Source organism: Heterodontus francisci, chromosome 24, assembly GCF_036365525.1.
Source record: "Heterodontus francisci isolate sHetFra1 chromosome 24, sHetFra1.hap1, whole genome shotgun sequence".
Taxonomy (NCBI): Eukaryota; Metazoa; Chordata; class Chondrichthyes; order Heterodontiformes; family Heterodontidae; genus Heterodontus; species Heterodontus francisci.
In genome coordinates, this window is record NC_090394.1 from 52529512 (window position 1) to 52547805 (window position 18294).

At 44.6% G+C, this 18294-nt stretch overlaps 1 protein-coding gene across 1 annotated transcript in view; it reads left to right on the forward strand.

Moving 5' to 3' along the window:
* clec19a (C-type lectin domain containing 19A) overlaps positions 1-18294 on the forward strand; it is an 81828-nt gene that overhangs the window by 36468 nt on the left and 27066 nt on the right. Inside the window, exon 3 of the mRNA XM_068056771.1 lies at positions 11955-12048. Within this exon, the coding sequence (XP_067912872.1) occupies positions 11955-12048 (94 nt within the window). The remainder of the gene's footprint in view (positions 1-11954; positions 12049-18294) is intronic.

Genomic DNA, 18294 nt, shown 5'->3' on the forward strand with positions numbered 1-18294 from the left:
GACCAGCACGTTTCGGGCAGACCAAAGAGTGTCTTTCACCGAATTGATGGTCCTCCAGCAACAGTTGATGTTTATCTCGGTGTGCGTCCCTGGGAACAGCCCGTAGAGCACAGACTCCTGTGTTACAGAGTTGCTTGGGATGAACCTCGACAAAAACCACTGCATCTCTTTCCACACCTGCTTTGCAAATACACATTCCAGAAGGAGGTGGGTTAACGGCACTTAGTGCCAGAATGAGGGACCAGACATTTGGAAGGGGGGGACCCACTGAGAACAAACACCCTGAATTTGCTACCCACTCCCCCCCTCACTGCGATCCTTACCCCGCGAGACCCCTTTCACCCTGACCTTCCTGTGGCCTGGGTCCAGCACCATTCCTGGGCCTCCAGTAGATGCTCCACCACCAGCAGCTACCGCCTGCGCGGTGGCGCTGCTCAGTGAAAGAGCTGCCAGCCTCTGATTGGCTGGCAGCTCCCAGAGGGCGGGTCTTCCATCCCGTGGAAGGCCTGCTGCTGTGCACATAAGTGTCTAATTGACAGTAGATTTGTCAGGCCTCTTACAGAAGAGGCAACGCTGGGTTCTCGGCGTCACTTTTTCCAGACGTCGAGAACCCCATCCTCAGGATAGAATCCCGGCCATTGTTGCTGTTGGCATGATGTTCAAATATTTGTGCTGATTCACTTCCCCTAGCCTCTGTTGCTTTTCTAACTGCTTAACCAGTTGTTACCACTCTTCCAGGATTCACTCTAAGGAGGCGTCACCACTGGAGTGGTCTCAATAACAATCATTTGTTACCTAGATGTTCACCATGCTGATCACCATCATGGTGTTGGGAACTGGAGCCTCCATCATAGCATTCATGATTCTGTCATGCTAGGGGAGTGCTAGGCAGTGTTTTCCTCATTGAAAAGTACCTCATTGCATGAGATAGGCTGCTGCTGGCCATGAGTCTCCCACTAATTGGTGCCGTATTGCTTCATAGTAACATCCCCTCTTCTGCTGTCGGGCTGCTCAGTTTTCCTTTCAGTAGATTCTTTGTGCTCAAGGTGGTGATGAGATTAAGATGAGAAAATAATCTTTTGAGTGAGAAAAAACTGGTCAAAGATATGTAATAAAGGCACAGATTGCATAAAATCCTATCATGGTGTTGTTAGTTGTTCTGAAATCCCATAGTAAGACTTGTATCTATTCTGTGCTTGTTCGGTAAGTACAGTTTTAACTACATAGTTTTTAGAGGGTTAATACCAACAAGAACCTTTAAAATCTAAGAAAACTGGGTCTGCATTTACCTGCCCTGTGGTTTGTATGCTTCATCCCAGAAATGCAATGCCATCGCCAAACCCATGTTTAAAACAGGAGTATTTGCATTCTTTGGCATTTGCTAATGCATTTATTAATTGTATTTAGCTGGTTTCTGAGTAAGTTTGAATCTATTTGGCTATTTGCAATTTTTTTCTTTGCATTCAATTTGTAGTATTGCTTTTTTTTTGGTGATTTGTTGTTTTTAGTTGATTAATTTTCTTTGTTTTTCTGAGGGGGTTAAACTTGCTATTTACGCAATATAAACTAGTACTTGGGCATTCCTGTGCAGAGTTCTTTCGCCCTCAGGGGTGAGGAGCAGCTCCATCGGAATGCACAGAGGCGCCCGGTCGCCTGTATTGCAGGTAGTCTGCACTCGCCTGCCATTGCTCAAAGTGACGTGTCCATAGGCCTATGCAACTGGTTTCTTTCAGGCAACTTCAGCTGTCATCACTAGATCAGCTCACCCAGTCTGCAGTCATCTTAGAATGATATAATGGTTGCAGCACAGAAGGAGGCCATTCGGCCCATCGTGTCCATGCTGGCTCTATGCAAGAGCAGTTGGCTAGTCCCACTCCCCAGGCTTTTCCCCATCACCCTGCAATTTTTTTGTCCTTTCAGATAATTATCCAATTCTCTTTTGAAAGCCACAATTGAATCTGCCTCCACCACACTCTCAGGCATTGCATTCCCAACCCTATCCACTCTGTGTAAAAATGTTTTTCCTCATGTCATCCTTGATTCTTTTGCCATTCACCTTAAATTGGTGTTCTCTGGTTCTCAACCCTTCCACCAATAGGAGCAGTTTCTCCCTATCCACCCTGTCCAGACCTCTCAAGATTTTGAACACCTCTATCAAACCTCTTCTCTTCTCTAAGGAGAACAGTCCCAGCTTCTCTCGTCCGTCCACATTATTGAAGTCCGTCATCCCTGGAACCATTCTTGTAATTCTTTTCTGCACCCTCTCAAATGCCTTCATATCCTTCTTAAAGTGGGTGCCAGAATTGGACACAATACTCCAGTTGAGGCCAAACCAGTGTTTTATAAATGTTCACCATAACCTCCTTGCTTTTCTACTGTCTGCCTCTATTTATAAAGCCTAGGATACTTATAAACTGCTTTCTCTATCTCTATCTGCCTTGTCACCTTCAACAATTTGTGTACGTATATCCCCAGATCCCTCTGCTCCTACAGCCCCTTTAGAATTGTATCCTTTATTTTATATTGCCTTTCCTCGTTTTTCCTACCAAAATGTATCAGTTCACACTTCTCTGCAGTAAATTTTGTCTGCCACCTGTCTGTCCATTCCATCAGCTTACCTATGTCCTCTAGAAGTTTATCACTATGCTCCTCACAGTTCACAATACTTCCAAGTTTTGTGTCATCCACAAATTGTGAAGTTGTGCCCGACACACCTGAGTCAAGGCCATTTATATATATCAAGAAAAGGAGTGGTCCTAATACCGACCCCTGGGGAACCCCACTATATACCTTCCTCCAGTCCGAAAAACAACCATTCACCACTACCTTCTGTTTCCTGTCACTCAGCCAACTTTGTATCCATGCTGCCACTGTCCCTTTTATTACATGGGCTTTATCTTCACTGACAAGCCTGTTATGTGGCATTTTATCAAGCACCTTTTGGAAATCCATGTACACCACATCAATTGCATTACCCTCAACAACCTTCTCTGATACCTTATCAGAAAACTCAAATCAAATTAGTTAAACACGATTTGCCTTTAACAAATCCATGCTGGGTTTCCTTAATTATTCCACATTTGACCATGACTGTTAATTTTGTCCTGGATTATCATTTTGAAAAGCCTTCCCACCACCAAGGTTAAACTGGCCTGTAGTTGCTGGGCTTATCCTTACATCCTTCTTTGAACAAGGATGTAACATTTGAAATTCTCCAGTCCTCTGGCACCATCCCAGTATCTAAAGAGGACTGGAAGATTATGGCGAGTGCCTCCGCAATTTCTACCTTTACTTGCCTCAGTAGTCTTAGATGCAGCTGATCCAGTCCTGGTGACTTATCAACTGTAAGTACAGCCAATCTTTCCAATAACTCAATTTTATCAATTTTTAGCCCATCCAGTGTTTCGACAACCTCCTCTTTCACTGTGACTTTGGCAGCATCTTCTTCCTTGGTAAAGACAAATGCAAAGTATTCATTATGTACCTCAACCCTGCCCTTTGCTTCCATGCATAAATCCCCCTTTTGGTCTCTAATTGTTCCCACTCATCCTTTTACCACCCTTTTACTATTCATATGCCTATAAGAGGACTTTTAGATTTACTTTCATGTTAGCTGCCAGTCTCTTCTCATACTCTGTCTTTGCTTCTCTTATTTCGTTTTTCTCCTCCCCTCTGAACTTTCTAAATTCACCCTGGCTCTCACTTGTATTCTCAACCTGACATCTATCATACACACCCTTTTCCTGCTTCAGCTTACTCCCTATCTTTTTCAATATCCAGGAAGCTCTGAACTTGTTGTCCTACCATTCCCCCTCGTGGAAATGTACCTTGACTGTACCTGAACTATCTCCTCTTTAAAAGCAGCCCATTATTCCATTACAGTTTCACCTGCCAATCTTTGCTCTCAATTTACCTGAACCAGATCTGTTCTCACCCCAGTGAAATTGCACCACCCCCAATTAATTATTTTTTACTCTGGATTTACTCCTTGTTCTTTTCCTTAGATAAGCTAAACCTTATGATAACATGATGACTATTCCCTAGCTGTTCCCCTATTGACACTTAATCCACATGACCCACCTCATTCCCCAGAACCAGATCCAGCAATGCCTCCTTCCTCATTGAACTGGAAATATACTGATGTAGAAAATTCTCCTGAACACACTTCAAAAACTGTTCCCCTCTCTGCCCTTTACATAACTAGTATCCCAGTAGATATTCGGATAACTAAAGTCCGCCATTATGACTACACTATAATTCTTGCACCTCTCTGTAATTTCCTTGCAAATTTGTTTCTCTAAATCTTTCCCACTAGTTGGTGGCCTGTAGAATACACCGAGTGGTATAATGGTATCTCTATTGTTTCTTAGTTGTAACCAAATATATTCTGTCCTTGACCCCTCTAGGACATCCTCTCTCTCCAGCACTGTAAAATTTGCCTTAATCAATACTCCCACCCCTCCTCCTTTCTTTCCTTCCCTATCTTTCTTAAACACTTTATATCCAGGAATATTTAGTAGCTAGTCCTGCCCTTTTTTGAGCAAGGTGTCTGTTATCACCACAACATTATATTCCCACTCGGCTATCTGCGCCTGCAGCTCACCAATCTTACTTAACATGTTCTGTGCATTCACATACATGCTCTGTAAATTTAATTTAGACCTTATTACATTCCTTCTTGCTCTGACCCCCACCTAACACTTAACTGTTCCTTACTCTAGTGCTATCTGCCACTCCTAATTCATTGTGTACCTTGTTTTTCCTCTCTAATATTACCTCCTGGTTCCCATCCTCCTGCTAACTTAGTTTAAACCCTCCCCAATAGCATGGGCAAACACTCTGCTTGGACATTGGTCCTGGCTCTGTTGAGGTGCAACCCATCCAGCCTGTACAAGTTCCATCTCCCCAAGAACTGGGCGGCACAGTGGCGCAGTGGTTAGCACCGCAGCCTCACAGATCCAGCGACCCGGGTTCAGTTCTGGGTACTGCCTGTGCGGAGTTTGCAAGTTCTCCCTGTGTCTGCGTGGGTTTCCGCTGGGTGCTCCGGTTTCCTCCCACAGTCAAAGACTTGCAGGTTGATAGGTAAATTGGCCATTGTAAATTGCCCCAAGTGTAGGTAGGTGGTAGGAGAATGGTGGGGATGTGGTAAAGAATATGGGGTTAATGTAGGATTAGTATAAATGGGTGGTTGTTGGTCGACTCAGTGGGCCGAAGGGCCTGTTTCAGTGCTGTATCTCTAAATAAAATAAATAAAACTGGTCCCAATGCCCCAGGAATTTAAAACTTTCCCTCCTGCACCAACTCTCCAGCCATGCATTCATCTTCTCTATCTTCCTATTTCTATACTCACTAGCACGTGGCACCAGGAGTAATCTGGAGTATACTATCTTTGAGCTCCTGCTTGCTAGTTTCTTTCCTTGCTCCCTAAAATCTCCCTGCAGGACTACATCCCTCTTTCTACCTATGTCATTGTTATTGATATGGATCACACCTCCCTGCTCAGAGTGCTCTGCACCAGGAAGGCAACATACCATCCAGGATTCACGATTGCAGCCCCAGAAATGCCTGTCTGTTCCCCTAACTATTGAATTAAAGGCCTGCTTGGGTCTTCAAAAAAAAACCCGACCTGAGCCCGACAGAACAACATCCGACACGAGTCCGACCTGGCCCGCGTCCTTCCATTTTTTCCCGCGCCCGACCCGACCCGACCATTCCATTTTTCACTTCCTTGCTGATCTGCACAAGCTTAAAATAACTGTAACAAAACCACCTTTCTAGTCCAAAAATTAAATTAACAGTGGAGCCACTTACCTGTGATAGAGCGTGTACGACCCGGCCGGACCCGAGCCCGAATGCCAGACCCGGAAGTGCAATCCGACCCGACCCGAACACAACACATGTCGTCGGGTCCCATCGGGTTCGGGTCAGGTAGCTGGCCTTTATGTTGAATTCCCTATCACTATTGCTTTTCCAATCTTTCTCTTGCTCCCCTGTACAGGGGAGCAGCTGTGATGCCATGGACATGGCTCTGGCTGCACTCCCCAGAGGAACCAACATTCTCACCAGTGTTTAGAACTGGGTCACAGATGCCTTGTTTGTAACAGTTAATTATTTTTCTAAGGACTGCCAGCAGCTCTGTAATTTTTCTGCTCAGATTTCACAATTTGACCTTAAAATGAATTAAAACTGATCAAGGTGATACTGAAGTGAGGATGGGAAAGGTGCTCTAGGGCATTTTTGTTGATTTTCTTTGACATTTTACCACTTCCAGGACACTCACAGAATGTTTTGTAATTGCCCAGACTAGCTCCTGTGGCCAGTTTACTTGACAAGTCTGATAATCGCAATGTCAGCTTAGAGGTGGTTCTGCTGTGCTCATCCTGGTTTCTTGCTGCTGTTATGCCAGTGCTATTTGTAAGTCAAAAATTATTTGTTCAAGGTGGCTCATTTCCCAAGACTTTTTTTTATTTGTTCATGGGATGTGGGTATCGCTGGCTAGGCCAGCATTTATTGCCCATCCCTAATTGCCCTTGAGAAGGTCTTAATGAATCGCTGCAGTCCTTGGGGTATAGGTACACCCACAGTGGTGTTAGGAAGGGAGTTCCAGAATTTTAATCCAAGGACTGGTGATATAGTTCCAAGTCAGGATGGTGTGTGGCTTGGAGGGGAACTTGGTATACCAAGTATTCCCATGCATCTGCTGCCCTTGTCCTTCTAGGTGGTAGAGGTCGCGCGTTTGGAAGGTGCTGTCTAAGGAGCCTTGGTGCGTTGCTGCAGTGCATCTTGTTGATGGTACACACTGCTGCCACTGTGCGTCAGTGGTGGAGGGCGTGAATGTCTGTGGATGGGGCGCAATCAAGCTGGCTGCCTTGTCCTGGATGGTGTCGAGCTTCTTGAGTGTTGTTGGAGCTGCACCCATCCAGGCAAGTGGAGAGTGTTCATCACACTCCTGACTTGTGCCTTGTAGATGGTGGAAATGCTTTGGGGAGTCAGGAGGTAAGTTACTCGCCACAGGATTCCTAGCCAAGGCTTCAGTTATGGAACCAATGGCCACTCTGAACCCCATCCACCAGTGCCATGGCTTTTACAAGTGGGAAAGTATTCTGTTCAATTAACATGCAGTTAATGTCTGATCAAGTGCTATCTGTACCCACCCTTAAACATCTTACCTCCCCCTTTGAAAGCAAGCCTAGGCAGCTTGTGGGAAGGAGCACAGCTCTTGTCAGGGGATGTGATATGATTGGCAGAATCTTGCTGGTGTCAGGTTACTGACTGAGGACCTGCACTGTCTCCCTGGCATAAAAACAAGAAATGTTGGAAGTACAGAGCAGTTCTAGCAGCGTCTGTGGAGAGAGAAGCAGAGTTAATGTTTCAGGTTAGTGACCCTTCATCAGAACTGGCAGAGACTAGAAATGTAATAGGTTTTAAGCAATTAAAGCGGGTGTAGGGCAAGAGATAATGAAAGAGAAGGTGTTGATAGGACAAGGTCACAGAGAATAACTGACCAGAAGGTCATGGAGCAAAGGCAAATGGTGTGGTGAAAAACAAAGCATTAGTACAGAGAGGGTGTTAACTGACAGAAAACTGAAGTTTGGCCCCAAGCAAAACCTGAAAAAAACAGTGGGTAGGCACAGTAGAAACAAACGAAAATAAAATAAATACATTAAAAAAAACTAAAAATGAAAATAAAAAGGGGGGCCCACCATGCTCTGAAATTATTGAACTCAATGTTCAGTCCGGCGGGCTGCAGCGTGCCTAATCAGTAAATGAGGTGCAGTTCCTCGAGCTTGCATTGGTGTTCCCAGTGAACATGCGAATGCGGAATGTGAGACGTTTGATAGAGAGCAGACCAGGATATTTTGAGGATAGTGGTTATGAGGATAAATTTCCTTTTCCTATGAGTGATATTGATCATACCTCATCAAGCTGATCAAACAGATCCACAACCTCAAATTCGTAAATCTAATCGCATACCTAAGAGACCTTCCTATCTCAAAGACTATTTCTGTACTTAATGAAAACATGCAAGTTGAACACTAAGAAATAACGATGTATATAGGCTTGTTGTTTAGAATAGTACAATTCAAAAATAATGGGCTGAATTTGACAGACGCCCCCCTCACCCCACCCACAGTGGCCCAATATTGCTGCCTGTGGCAAGGCCTCATGGAGGCCCCCCCACCGCTCGGCGATGAGACCACCATTTGTACAGCTAAATAAATGAAAATGAGTGCGTTAATTAGACTTACATTCCCGCTGTCTGTCCCTGTGCGATCTTCCTGCCGGTGAGCGACACTCTCGCGCCTTCGGATCCCCGTCCAGGGAAACAAGGCGGAACTCAGATGGGGAGGGGGGAGGAAGTAAGTTTCTCAGTGTGGGGTGGGGGGGGGGGGGTGGTGAATGGGGTCAAAGTGACATCATTGGTGTAGGGGATGCTGGGAAGGTTTTTAGCTTAAAGTTTTCTTGACAACACAGCTGGCGGGGATGTCATCCGACTGCGCCAACCTGCGCACATGCGCAAATGGGCTCCTGCTCTCTACGCATGCGCTGCGTTCCGTATTGCCAGGAATGGTTGGCACATGCGCGGACGACATCATCACCAAAATTGCCAGGACTGGTACACGCTCAGATGACGTCATCGTATAACGCGGGAGAGAGAGCAAGTGAAGAAGCGGGGAGAGAGCGGGGTGTGGGAGACAGCGGGGGGGTGGGGAGGTGGGGAAGCCGGGAGAGAGCGGGGTGTGGGGGAGAAGTGGGGAGAGAGCGGAGTGTGGTGGAGAATTCCCCCCCTGCCTGCTGTCTCCGGTCATTCCACCCCGCCACCCCTACCCACCCGCCCACTCTCTCCAGCCATTCCACCCACCCACTCTCGCCGGCCATTCCACCCCCCTCCCCCCGCCCACTCTCTCAGGCCATTGTGTGCTGCCATGTGTTTATGTTGCCTTTGTGTGATTATTTCAGCAGCGCCATCTTTAGTCCTGGCAGCTGCCTGAACGTTGCTGACTGTGACATTTTAGTCGAACAGGCTGCACTTGCGCATGTGCCAGTGCAGCGCCACCTCATGGCTGCCTTGTCAGCAAATGCAGCCTAAAGTTTATGCACTTTGCGGGGGGCAGGAAGGTCAGGTGGACAAGGTAAGTGTTTTGTGGTGGAGAGAGCAAGAAATTAACTCTATGGTTATTGGGGTGTGGGAGAGGGGCAAAATAAATTTAATTTTTTTTACCCATTGTTTCTTTAAATATTTAAATGTTATGGTAGGGTTCAAAGCCCTTTAAAAATGGCATCAGTGCCTGCGCACAGGCAGCTGACGCCATTGCCGGGGACGGCCAGCCAGCCCCTTCCACATGACTGGGGGGAGGGGGGTGGTGGTAGCGGGCTGCCCCTGCTATTTAAATGAGCCACCATGCTTAGGATCGCGGTGGCTCTGCAACGTGTGGCCCGCGTGGGCAATCAGCAGCAGCAGTATAAATTTCAACCCAATTTCTTCAATTAAAAAGGGGAAAAATGTAGTGTTTGATTGATCTGGGTTTGATTGTATTTGTCTGTCAACTTATCAGTGTTCACTGTGTTTAACTGCATAAGCCTATGGGTGCAGCTGAAGAGTTTGAAACTGACACCCCAAAAAAAAGACTTTGTACTGAGATCTTGTAGTGCAGAGATATTTTAAAGTGCTGTAAATAAACCAGTTTGTGATTTAATACAAGTTTGATATCTACATTGCTTTGAGATTAATCATATATATTTAAATATCCAGCAGCCTGGTTTAAACCTAACACTTGCAATTTACATGGAAGTTCATTTCTTCTGTTTGTGCAACCAGTGCACATTTTCCACTGAAATAAGAGCAGAGAATGCTGAAAATATTCTGCACGTCAGGTAGCAGCTGTGGAGAGAGAACAGAGTTAATGCGCTAAATTTTACCAGCCCTCTGGAGACAGGCTGGGAGTCGGGAAAGCTCGTAAAATGGCGGCAGAAGGCATGGAGGGAAGTCTGGAGTCTTCCCGCCACCATGAGATATTCCCAGAACAATGTGACTGTCACCAACTGGAAACGGGAAGCTGATTAACTCAGTTAAGTTAAGTGGCCAATTAACAGCCACTTTACGCCCCTGCTGGCATTTTACCAGCATCGGGATGAGCCGCTGTAGCGTGGGGAGACTGCCAGGTAAACTGTGCAGCCACCCAGTGGGTCCTTGGGTGGGGGGCCTTCCTTTATGGGAGCTCCCTGGCCCACAGAGGAGCCCACTTGTGGCAATGGCAACCTTCACAGCTCTGACACCACCATTGGAGAGTTCATCCCTCTGATCGCCGGCGTTTGCCTGCCTGGCTTTGGCACATTAAGAAGAATACTACCCATCCTTCAAGGGTGCCTCACCATGAAGGTGCCCTCTCCTGCCTGCAGTCTCCGCAGCGGCCACCTCTATCAGTGGTGCTGGCGAGGCTGTTGAGCTGCTGGCCCTCTGTTTGGGTGGGTAGCTCTGAGAGGTGGGCCACCGTCCTCAATTGGGCAGTGGTCCAGGTGGCGGCCTCTTAATTTGGCCGCTGCCAGTAAAATCGCCCCTGGGGTCCCGCCGTCCGCCCGTGTGGGTTCGGGACATGCTCTCAGTCCCCGCAGAAGGACTTTCTTGATTCCCATAAAATTCTAGGCTATGTTTCAGGTCAATGACCTTTCATCAGAGAAAGAGAACTTTTCTCTTTCTGTCTCCACAGATGCTGCCTGACCTGCTGAATATTTCCAGCATTTTCGGTTTTATTTCAGATTTCCAGCATCTGCAGTATTTTGCTTTTGTATTACATTTTCTAATGGATCTGCCACCACTGTGACAGGGCTGCCATGTTTCTCCTCATCCAATAAATTTGTTGTACCAAGTAAGTGAACTTTTCTTGGTTTCTGTTGCGGTTGATCTTTTGCTCTCAACTCACCCAAAATAGGTGAAAAGAGAAAAATGCAATGAACGGTGACCAATGGTGGAACACTTACATTGTTGTATAGTACTGCATATTATCATCACAACATCTTCATTCTTAACCTCAGAATTCACAGTAGCCCTAGCTTAAGGCCCTGCTAGATACAGTGACCATTGTTGTATAGTATAACACACCTACCATTTATAATTCCTTATTTCCACCTCATAATTAGCTATTATTTTCAAAGTCAGGATTAAGTGACATCATAAGGTTGAGATTCCGCAAGTAATATCAGCAGACTCGGCCGACCCAGCGCAAAAGAATGAGGAATTTTAAATGTGAGTTAGACTCAAAGCAACTTCTGCGTTTGTTTTCTGTGATCTTTTTCACTGGTTCAAGATTCAATCCAACTGGATCAGTCCCCATCCATAAAACTGACCACATCCCCAGCAAAATTGTGAGATTCCAACTATTGCGCTAGTCCAAGGAAAGCTCTTCATATTGCATTTGTTTTCTTAGGCGCAGAAGCACATATAAAAAGTTTTTTCACGTCACAAAATAATTAACTAAGAAACTGATTGGTGTACACCAATGAATGCTGCAGTATAGTTATGAATGTAATGTCATTTTCAGTGATTTTAAATAAGGTTACTCACAGATGGCAGACTGGACATCCTAATTAAAAATGCTTATTTTTGCGAATAAACCTGTTTTCAGCTGTATTAATAAAACTGCATCAGGTTACCACTCTTCAATACATCACGAAATACTTTGTAATGGAAATTTTAGTTTTGTGATTGTGCAAATTAATTTTAGCATAAACTTGAAGCCTAACCTAACCAGAGCAATTTCAAGTTCATTTTGGATATGTCTTCCCCATTGCACCCAAAGTGGAAACTCTACCCCAAATATATTTTCCTACCCAGAGATTACTGTGACTTCCACAATATCTTTAATTGCTTTTGAAGGTGGAATGATGTTTTCTATGGTTTCATTCTGTGTGCTGACATTACTTATAACTAACCTGTCTGTCTTATTCTTTACTAGCTGGGAAGAGAATGTGTTTGTTTATGACTTAGTTAACAGTCGAGTTCCCGGAATACCTACTGATATTTGGATAGGACTGCATGATAGAAGAGTGGTAAGTATATATTACAACTATCTAGTGGTAATTAGTTAGTAAAGTTGTTTTAATGATTTATCAGAGTATGGCTACAGTCTCTGTATTTCAATGCAATTCGTTCTGCAGATTATGGGCTGAAATTTACAGACCCCCCTCCCCCCCCGACATTGGGGGTCGAAGCGGGGGGACTGGAAAATGCCTCCGGCAGAGGCCTGCTACAGGCCCAACCTGATATTACTGGCGGCGGCGAGGCCTCGTGCCGGCTCGTCCACTGCTCGGCAATGGGAGCCAAATTTGAATATGTTAATTAATTACCTTCTCGCTCCCGCCGTCCGTCCCGGAGTGTTATTGGTGCCGGTAGCTGGAACTCCATTGCCTTTGGATCACCGGGAGAGGTGAGTAGGGATGGGGTAGCCAGGGCCATTCAGGCAGGCCCCGGCAACGGGGTTGAGAAGGGGGTGTTGGTGAGGGTGGGTGGGGGTTGTTCTTCCCGGGTGTGTGGCGATTGCTGCCGGGTGGGGGGGGGGCCTCCGGGGGCTCTGGATTCACCTGGCAGCGTCTTCCCCTGGTGGCGGGCCCCTCCACCTTGAATAAAATTGTGGAGGAGGCAATTGGCCTGGGTCAGGAAGGCCGTGCTCAGCGTACCCGCCTGGACTACATTGGAAGGTGACAGGCATTCCGCCCCCCTGCCTTCCCACACAATTTTATGGGCCCCTCCACCTCCATTCCCATCCCGAGGGGGACTATAAAATTCAGCCCCTGATTTCACTCTTAAATGGCTGAGCTTTTAAGTTTCTCGCCCCAAGTTCAGCATTCCCCCACCAGAGTAAAGGGCTTCTGTGTATCTACTATATCAAATTATTTTATTACTTTAAACAGCACAAGTAGATCACCCCACAACTTTCTAGGGAATAAAAAACAAGTTTATGCGATTTGTCCTCATAATTTAACACTTTTAACCATAAATGGTACAAAGCATCAGGTCCTGAAGGTTTGTCTGTCTTAAGTCCCATTCTTTTCCCTATTACCATTTTCTTTTTCCTTATATTAAAACCAGTAAGTTCTTCCCCTTGACTTATTTTACTGTTCTCCTGTACAACTGGTATGTTGTCCTCTACTGTGAAAATGGATACAAAGTACTCACATAATTTCCATCTTATCCATTACAGTATCACCTTATTTGTCTTCAATGGGACCGCATTTTCTCAAGACATTTTAAAAAACTCTTTGATATCTCTTGTAAACGTGATTCATATTCCTTTTGCATATTTTATCACTTTCTTTATATCCCTCTATTATTTTAATAGGTCTCCCAGTCTGTTGAATTATCACCTTGCCTTACATTTAAACCAATAAGTTTCTCAATGGAAACATAAACCTCAAGGTGTGCTGGATATTTTTAAACAATGGGCACAATGGACTGATAAAAACTTTATAGTTGTTTCTGGTGTTTGATGATAAGAATGTGTATTAATTTACTGAACTAAGGACAGGCTACATGAAAGGACTTGCATTTATATAGCACCTTATCACAACTCTCAGAGTACATAGAATACTGTTGTTATTTAAATCGACACAGGAGCTAAAGTATGCAAAGCAAGATTCCACAAATTGCAGTTGGATAGATGACAGGTTGATTTGTTACGGTATTGGGAGGAATGTTGCTTATGACTGCTCCCTGCTTTTCTACAAATAGTGCCACAAGATCTTTTGCAATCACCTGAATAGGCAGACAAGCCTCTGTTTAAAATCTCACTTAAAGGCTAGCACCTCTAACCATGTATTTTGCACTGGAGTGGAACTTGATCCTTTACCTTCGAACTCACAGGCCAAAGTATTATTAATTGATTCAGGCGGAGCCTTTTAGAGAAATAAGATGACTGCCATACAGAATATATATTGCCCATTGTTGTCATTGAATCAAATCAAACTAATTTTAATATTTTACATTCAATATTGGTTTAGTATTTCTCAACCTTCTTACCTCTCAATGACTCAGACTGCCTTCTCTCACTGCCTGTGTTTTCATCCCCTATGAAATAATCGCCATTAAAAATGGTAGGTGGGTCACAATATTCCATAACAAATACATCAAAAATTCTTATAATCCTATAGAAAAGTCCATGTAGGTGACATCGTGATAGGGGTTTTCAATGTTAGTATTACTATAATACCTTGTACCAGAACACTTTGGGATAGATTTTCAATTTGCTACCTGCATTTAAAACTGGGTTTATGGATCAGCTTGATTTTCTTCCCCATTGAGATAAATGAGAATGAAAATTGGGCAGTTTCTACAGCAAGGAGCCAATCCACAGTTAAAAATCCACCCTCTTATTTTGGGAACCATCTCTGAGGAATTGGCCACTCTTTAGAGTCATAGAGAGATACAGCACCGAAACAGGCCCTTCGGCCCACCTAGTCTGCGCCGACCATCAACCGCCCATTTATACTAATCCTACATTAATCCCATTTTCCCTCTCACATCCTCAATTCCCCTACCACCTACCTACACTAGGGGCAATTTTTACAATGGCCAATTTACTTATCAACTCGCAAGTCTTTGGTATGTGGGAGGAAACCAGAACACCCGGAGGAAACCCTCACAGTCACAGGGAGAACTTGCAGACTCCTCACAGGCAGCACCAAACCAAGGTCACTGGAACTATGAGGCTGCAATGCTAACCACTGCGCCACTGTGCCGCCCTTTGGGGATGAATAAATCTTGCTAGTACAGGCAGGCATCTTGATTGGTAGGTGGGTGTTGGGGGCTGAAAAATGAAGGCCTCTTCAAACTTAAAATATTGGATCCTCTTAATTTTTGAAAAATCTGGACTAAATTATTTGAAAAAAAGGGCCTATTAAGAGAACTAAAATCAGGACCTGTATAATATTTAAACAATGGAACTACTCCAATGTTCGTAAAACTGGGGCCTCCTCATTGAAAAATTGGATGCTCTTAGTGCTTTCCTGCCCACTGAGATAATTTTCCCTACTTTTTCAATCCACTCCCATTAATATACTTTTACTACTTTATGCTCCAATTGAGGTAATTCTCTGCCAACATCTGCACCCTTCCCTTCTATGCCCCTATTCTTCACCTCTCCCATCAAGTTCTTCTTCTCTCCTCTCTCCACTTTCCCTCTTCCTGCTCCTCTTCCTACCTCACCCAGCCCTCTTAACACTTCCTTTCCTCCTGCTCTGCTTTCCCCCTTTCTCCGCATTAGTTCTGTTATCCTTACATCTAACTGCTTGATCTGAAGACAGCCCCATGTCTTAATTATATTTTTGCAACACCACCCGGGGATTGATTAATAAAACCAAAATGTCAATTTGGTATTTTTAATATGTTTTGCTTCTATTTGGCAGCGTTTTCAAGGGTTGGGATGAAGAGGGCCTGCGTAATTGATCTGTAAAGTTGCAATCAAAAACTATGAACATTTTTATATTGAGAGTTGGATTTAATCAGGGAGATTATGTCTATGCAGCTTGATTTATATAGCACTTTCACTATACATTGGACAAAACATACCCACCATTTAAGCTCTAACACTTATGTTCCACTGAACTGCCCACTGCAGAAAATCCCACAATGCACAACCAACATTTCTTGAGCAACTACACAGCTACCAAGGGGATCTAAGCTGCTCAACTAAAATGGCTCCTGCAATCAAATTCTCAAAAACAACTGAAAAATCAATGTTTTGTTGCTTGGTTACAATTCGGGCTCTCTCCCAAGTCATTTTATTTGTGCTTTCAGCAAATTGCAGTTTCGATATAAGCCTACATTCCCTATGAGCCAAAAACTACAATTGTAGAGCATAGATGATTGGGAGTAGCATGCCTTAGGGTTAGCAATGTAACTTTAACAGTAAAACTTTAACAGTAGAACACAGGATTTCACAACACAAATTAATTTAGGACGAGAATTAATTTATGATATATTAGCCACGCACTTATTTAACGCACTTCTCTATTAGTCATATTTATTTACAAATAGAATTACTTGTAGGAGCAAGGTGGGGTGTTAAAGTACACAATATAGTACTTGAGGACTGGAGACAATTCATAAAGGGTGAACCAAATAAATCAGTCCAACAAATTCCATTGTAGTTAACCTTGCCAATGGCATGCTTTATAGAAAGACGTACAGGCTCTTGCTATTTAGAAAAAAACATGGATGAATTTATGTCGTCGCCGCTGTAAAAATGGCAGCCTGCACACGCAGGCTTTACTCCACAGAGCCACCATGATATTAAATACGGCAGCTCATTTACATGGCTGGGGCGGACCGTTTCCCCCCCCCCCCCCCCCCCACCAATGACGTGGAGGGGGCGGGTGCTCCATCCCTGGCAATGGCATCTGGCACCATTGCGCAGGTGCCAATGCCATTTTTAAAGGGCTTCAAGCCCTTGCATTTAATTTGAATTTTTAAAGAAATAGTCACTCAGAATTTATTCAAACAAATTAAAACATGTCCCTCTCCCACCCCTGCAATGACCAAATAATTCATTCCTTGCCCTATCACCCCCAAAATACTTACCTTGTGCACCTGACCTTTCCCCTCCCCAAAGTTCACAAACTTTAATCTTTAACCCTTCCCACAACCCCCTTGACCAATGAAATTAGTGTTACCCGACTTCACTCCCGCTGCCTGTACTGAGAAACTTAGCTGCTGCCCCCTCCCAACCAGTGTTCCACCTTATATCAACGAAGGGAGATTCGACAGCACGGAAGTGCTGGCCGCCAGCTCCAATATGGCAACGGAATGGATGGCGGAAGCAGGTAAGTATTTAATTCAGTAATTTGCAATGTTTAAATATGTATATTTGGCTCCCATTGCTGAGTGGGGTGGGGGGGGCTACTACTAGGCCTTGCCTCCGCTGGCAATATGGGGCCGAGCCTTTCTGGCTTCGAGGCTCATGGTGGGCCTCTCCCGGAGGCATTTTCAGGGCCTCCCCAACACGACCCCTGACGTCAAGGGTGCTGTAAATTCCAGCCCAACATCTTTGGAAGAATTACATAAGCACTAGCTTACAAAATTTTATATATCCTCAAACACCCCTGTTACGACCAGGTGAGAAAGAGGTCTAAGGTTCCCTTTCAGCCTTCAGCTGGTCTTAATGTAACAGGGTTTAATTTTAAACACACCATGTTTTTAGCTCCCACTTGGTGAATCCTTGTTCACTACTTTCCAATTATAAGGCAAAGAAACTAACACAAACAGGCTTTCTTAGGTTTAAAAAAGAAAAATTTGAAATTTATTAAACTTAAACTCTAATTTGATTAATGCCTATGGATACATGATACACCCATGTTAGCATGCACACGCGATACACACATGCAAATAGAGACAGAACAGAGCAGAAGAAATAAAGTGGAAAGGTTTGAGGCAATATCTGAAGAGTTTTTGTTACGGTTCTTCGAGATCACTGTAGAGTCCATGATTGTAGGTATATCTTGATTTTCGTTGGGGCCCAGTATTCTTCTTAAACCTTGTTTGCTGTAGGAGACTTTTCTCTCTTGGGGTTCATGTGTCTTCATTGGATTCAGAGGCTTGTGAGAGAGAGATGGGAGCAGACAGGAGAGATCTCAGTTCAGGAGCAAACAGACATTCTGTCTTGAAACTCTCTGTGGCCAGTTCAAAAGAAAACCCTGGAACAGCCAGGTAGTCATGTGACCAGCTGGTCTATCCAGTCTTGGCCCTTGTGGATTGTATCCTCCTTAGCAGGCCCTGGCATGCGCTTCCTCACCTTCGATGTCTGTTAGTATGCAAACGTTTTTTTTCAGCCACAGCTGATTTGTTTAACAGGTCATTTCCTCGCTCCAACAACAGTTAAAAATCAATGTTCATGACAAAATTGATGTGCCTCATTCTTGGCAGGTGGGGGCCTAGCATGACACCCCAATAGCAAGATGCCCGCAACACCCAACTCACAAAAAAAAGTTATTTTTTATATACTATCTGTTCCTTTGAAGAATGGACACTTAGGCCTTAATTTTTGGGCCCTGGAGAAATATAAACAGAATTTTCTGAAGCGGCAGAAGTCCTTATGCTGGGGCCAAAAGCAGGAGGTGATCCCACTTTGGTGGGCAACAGGCAAGCAGTGCCAATGCTGCGGGGGTGGCCATAGCCTGGAGTGCCCCCGGAGTCCACTGGCATGCTGCCAGGTTTCACTGGACACTCTCCCCACGCTGTGGCTGGCCCTCCCAATGTGGAGAAAAATGCCCATGGAGGTGGCAAGTGGCTCAATTGACCTCTGA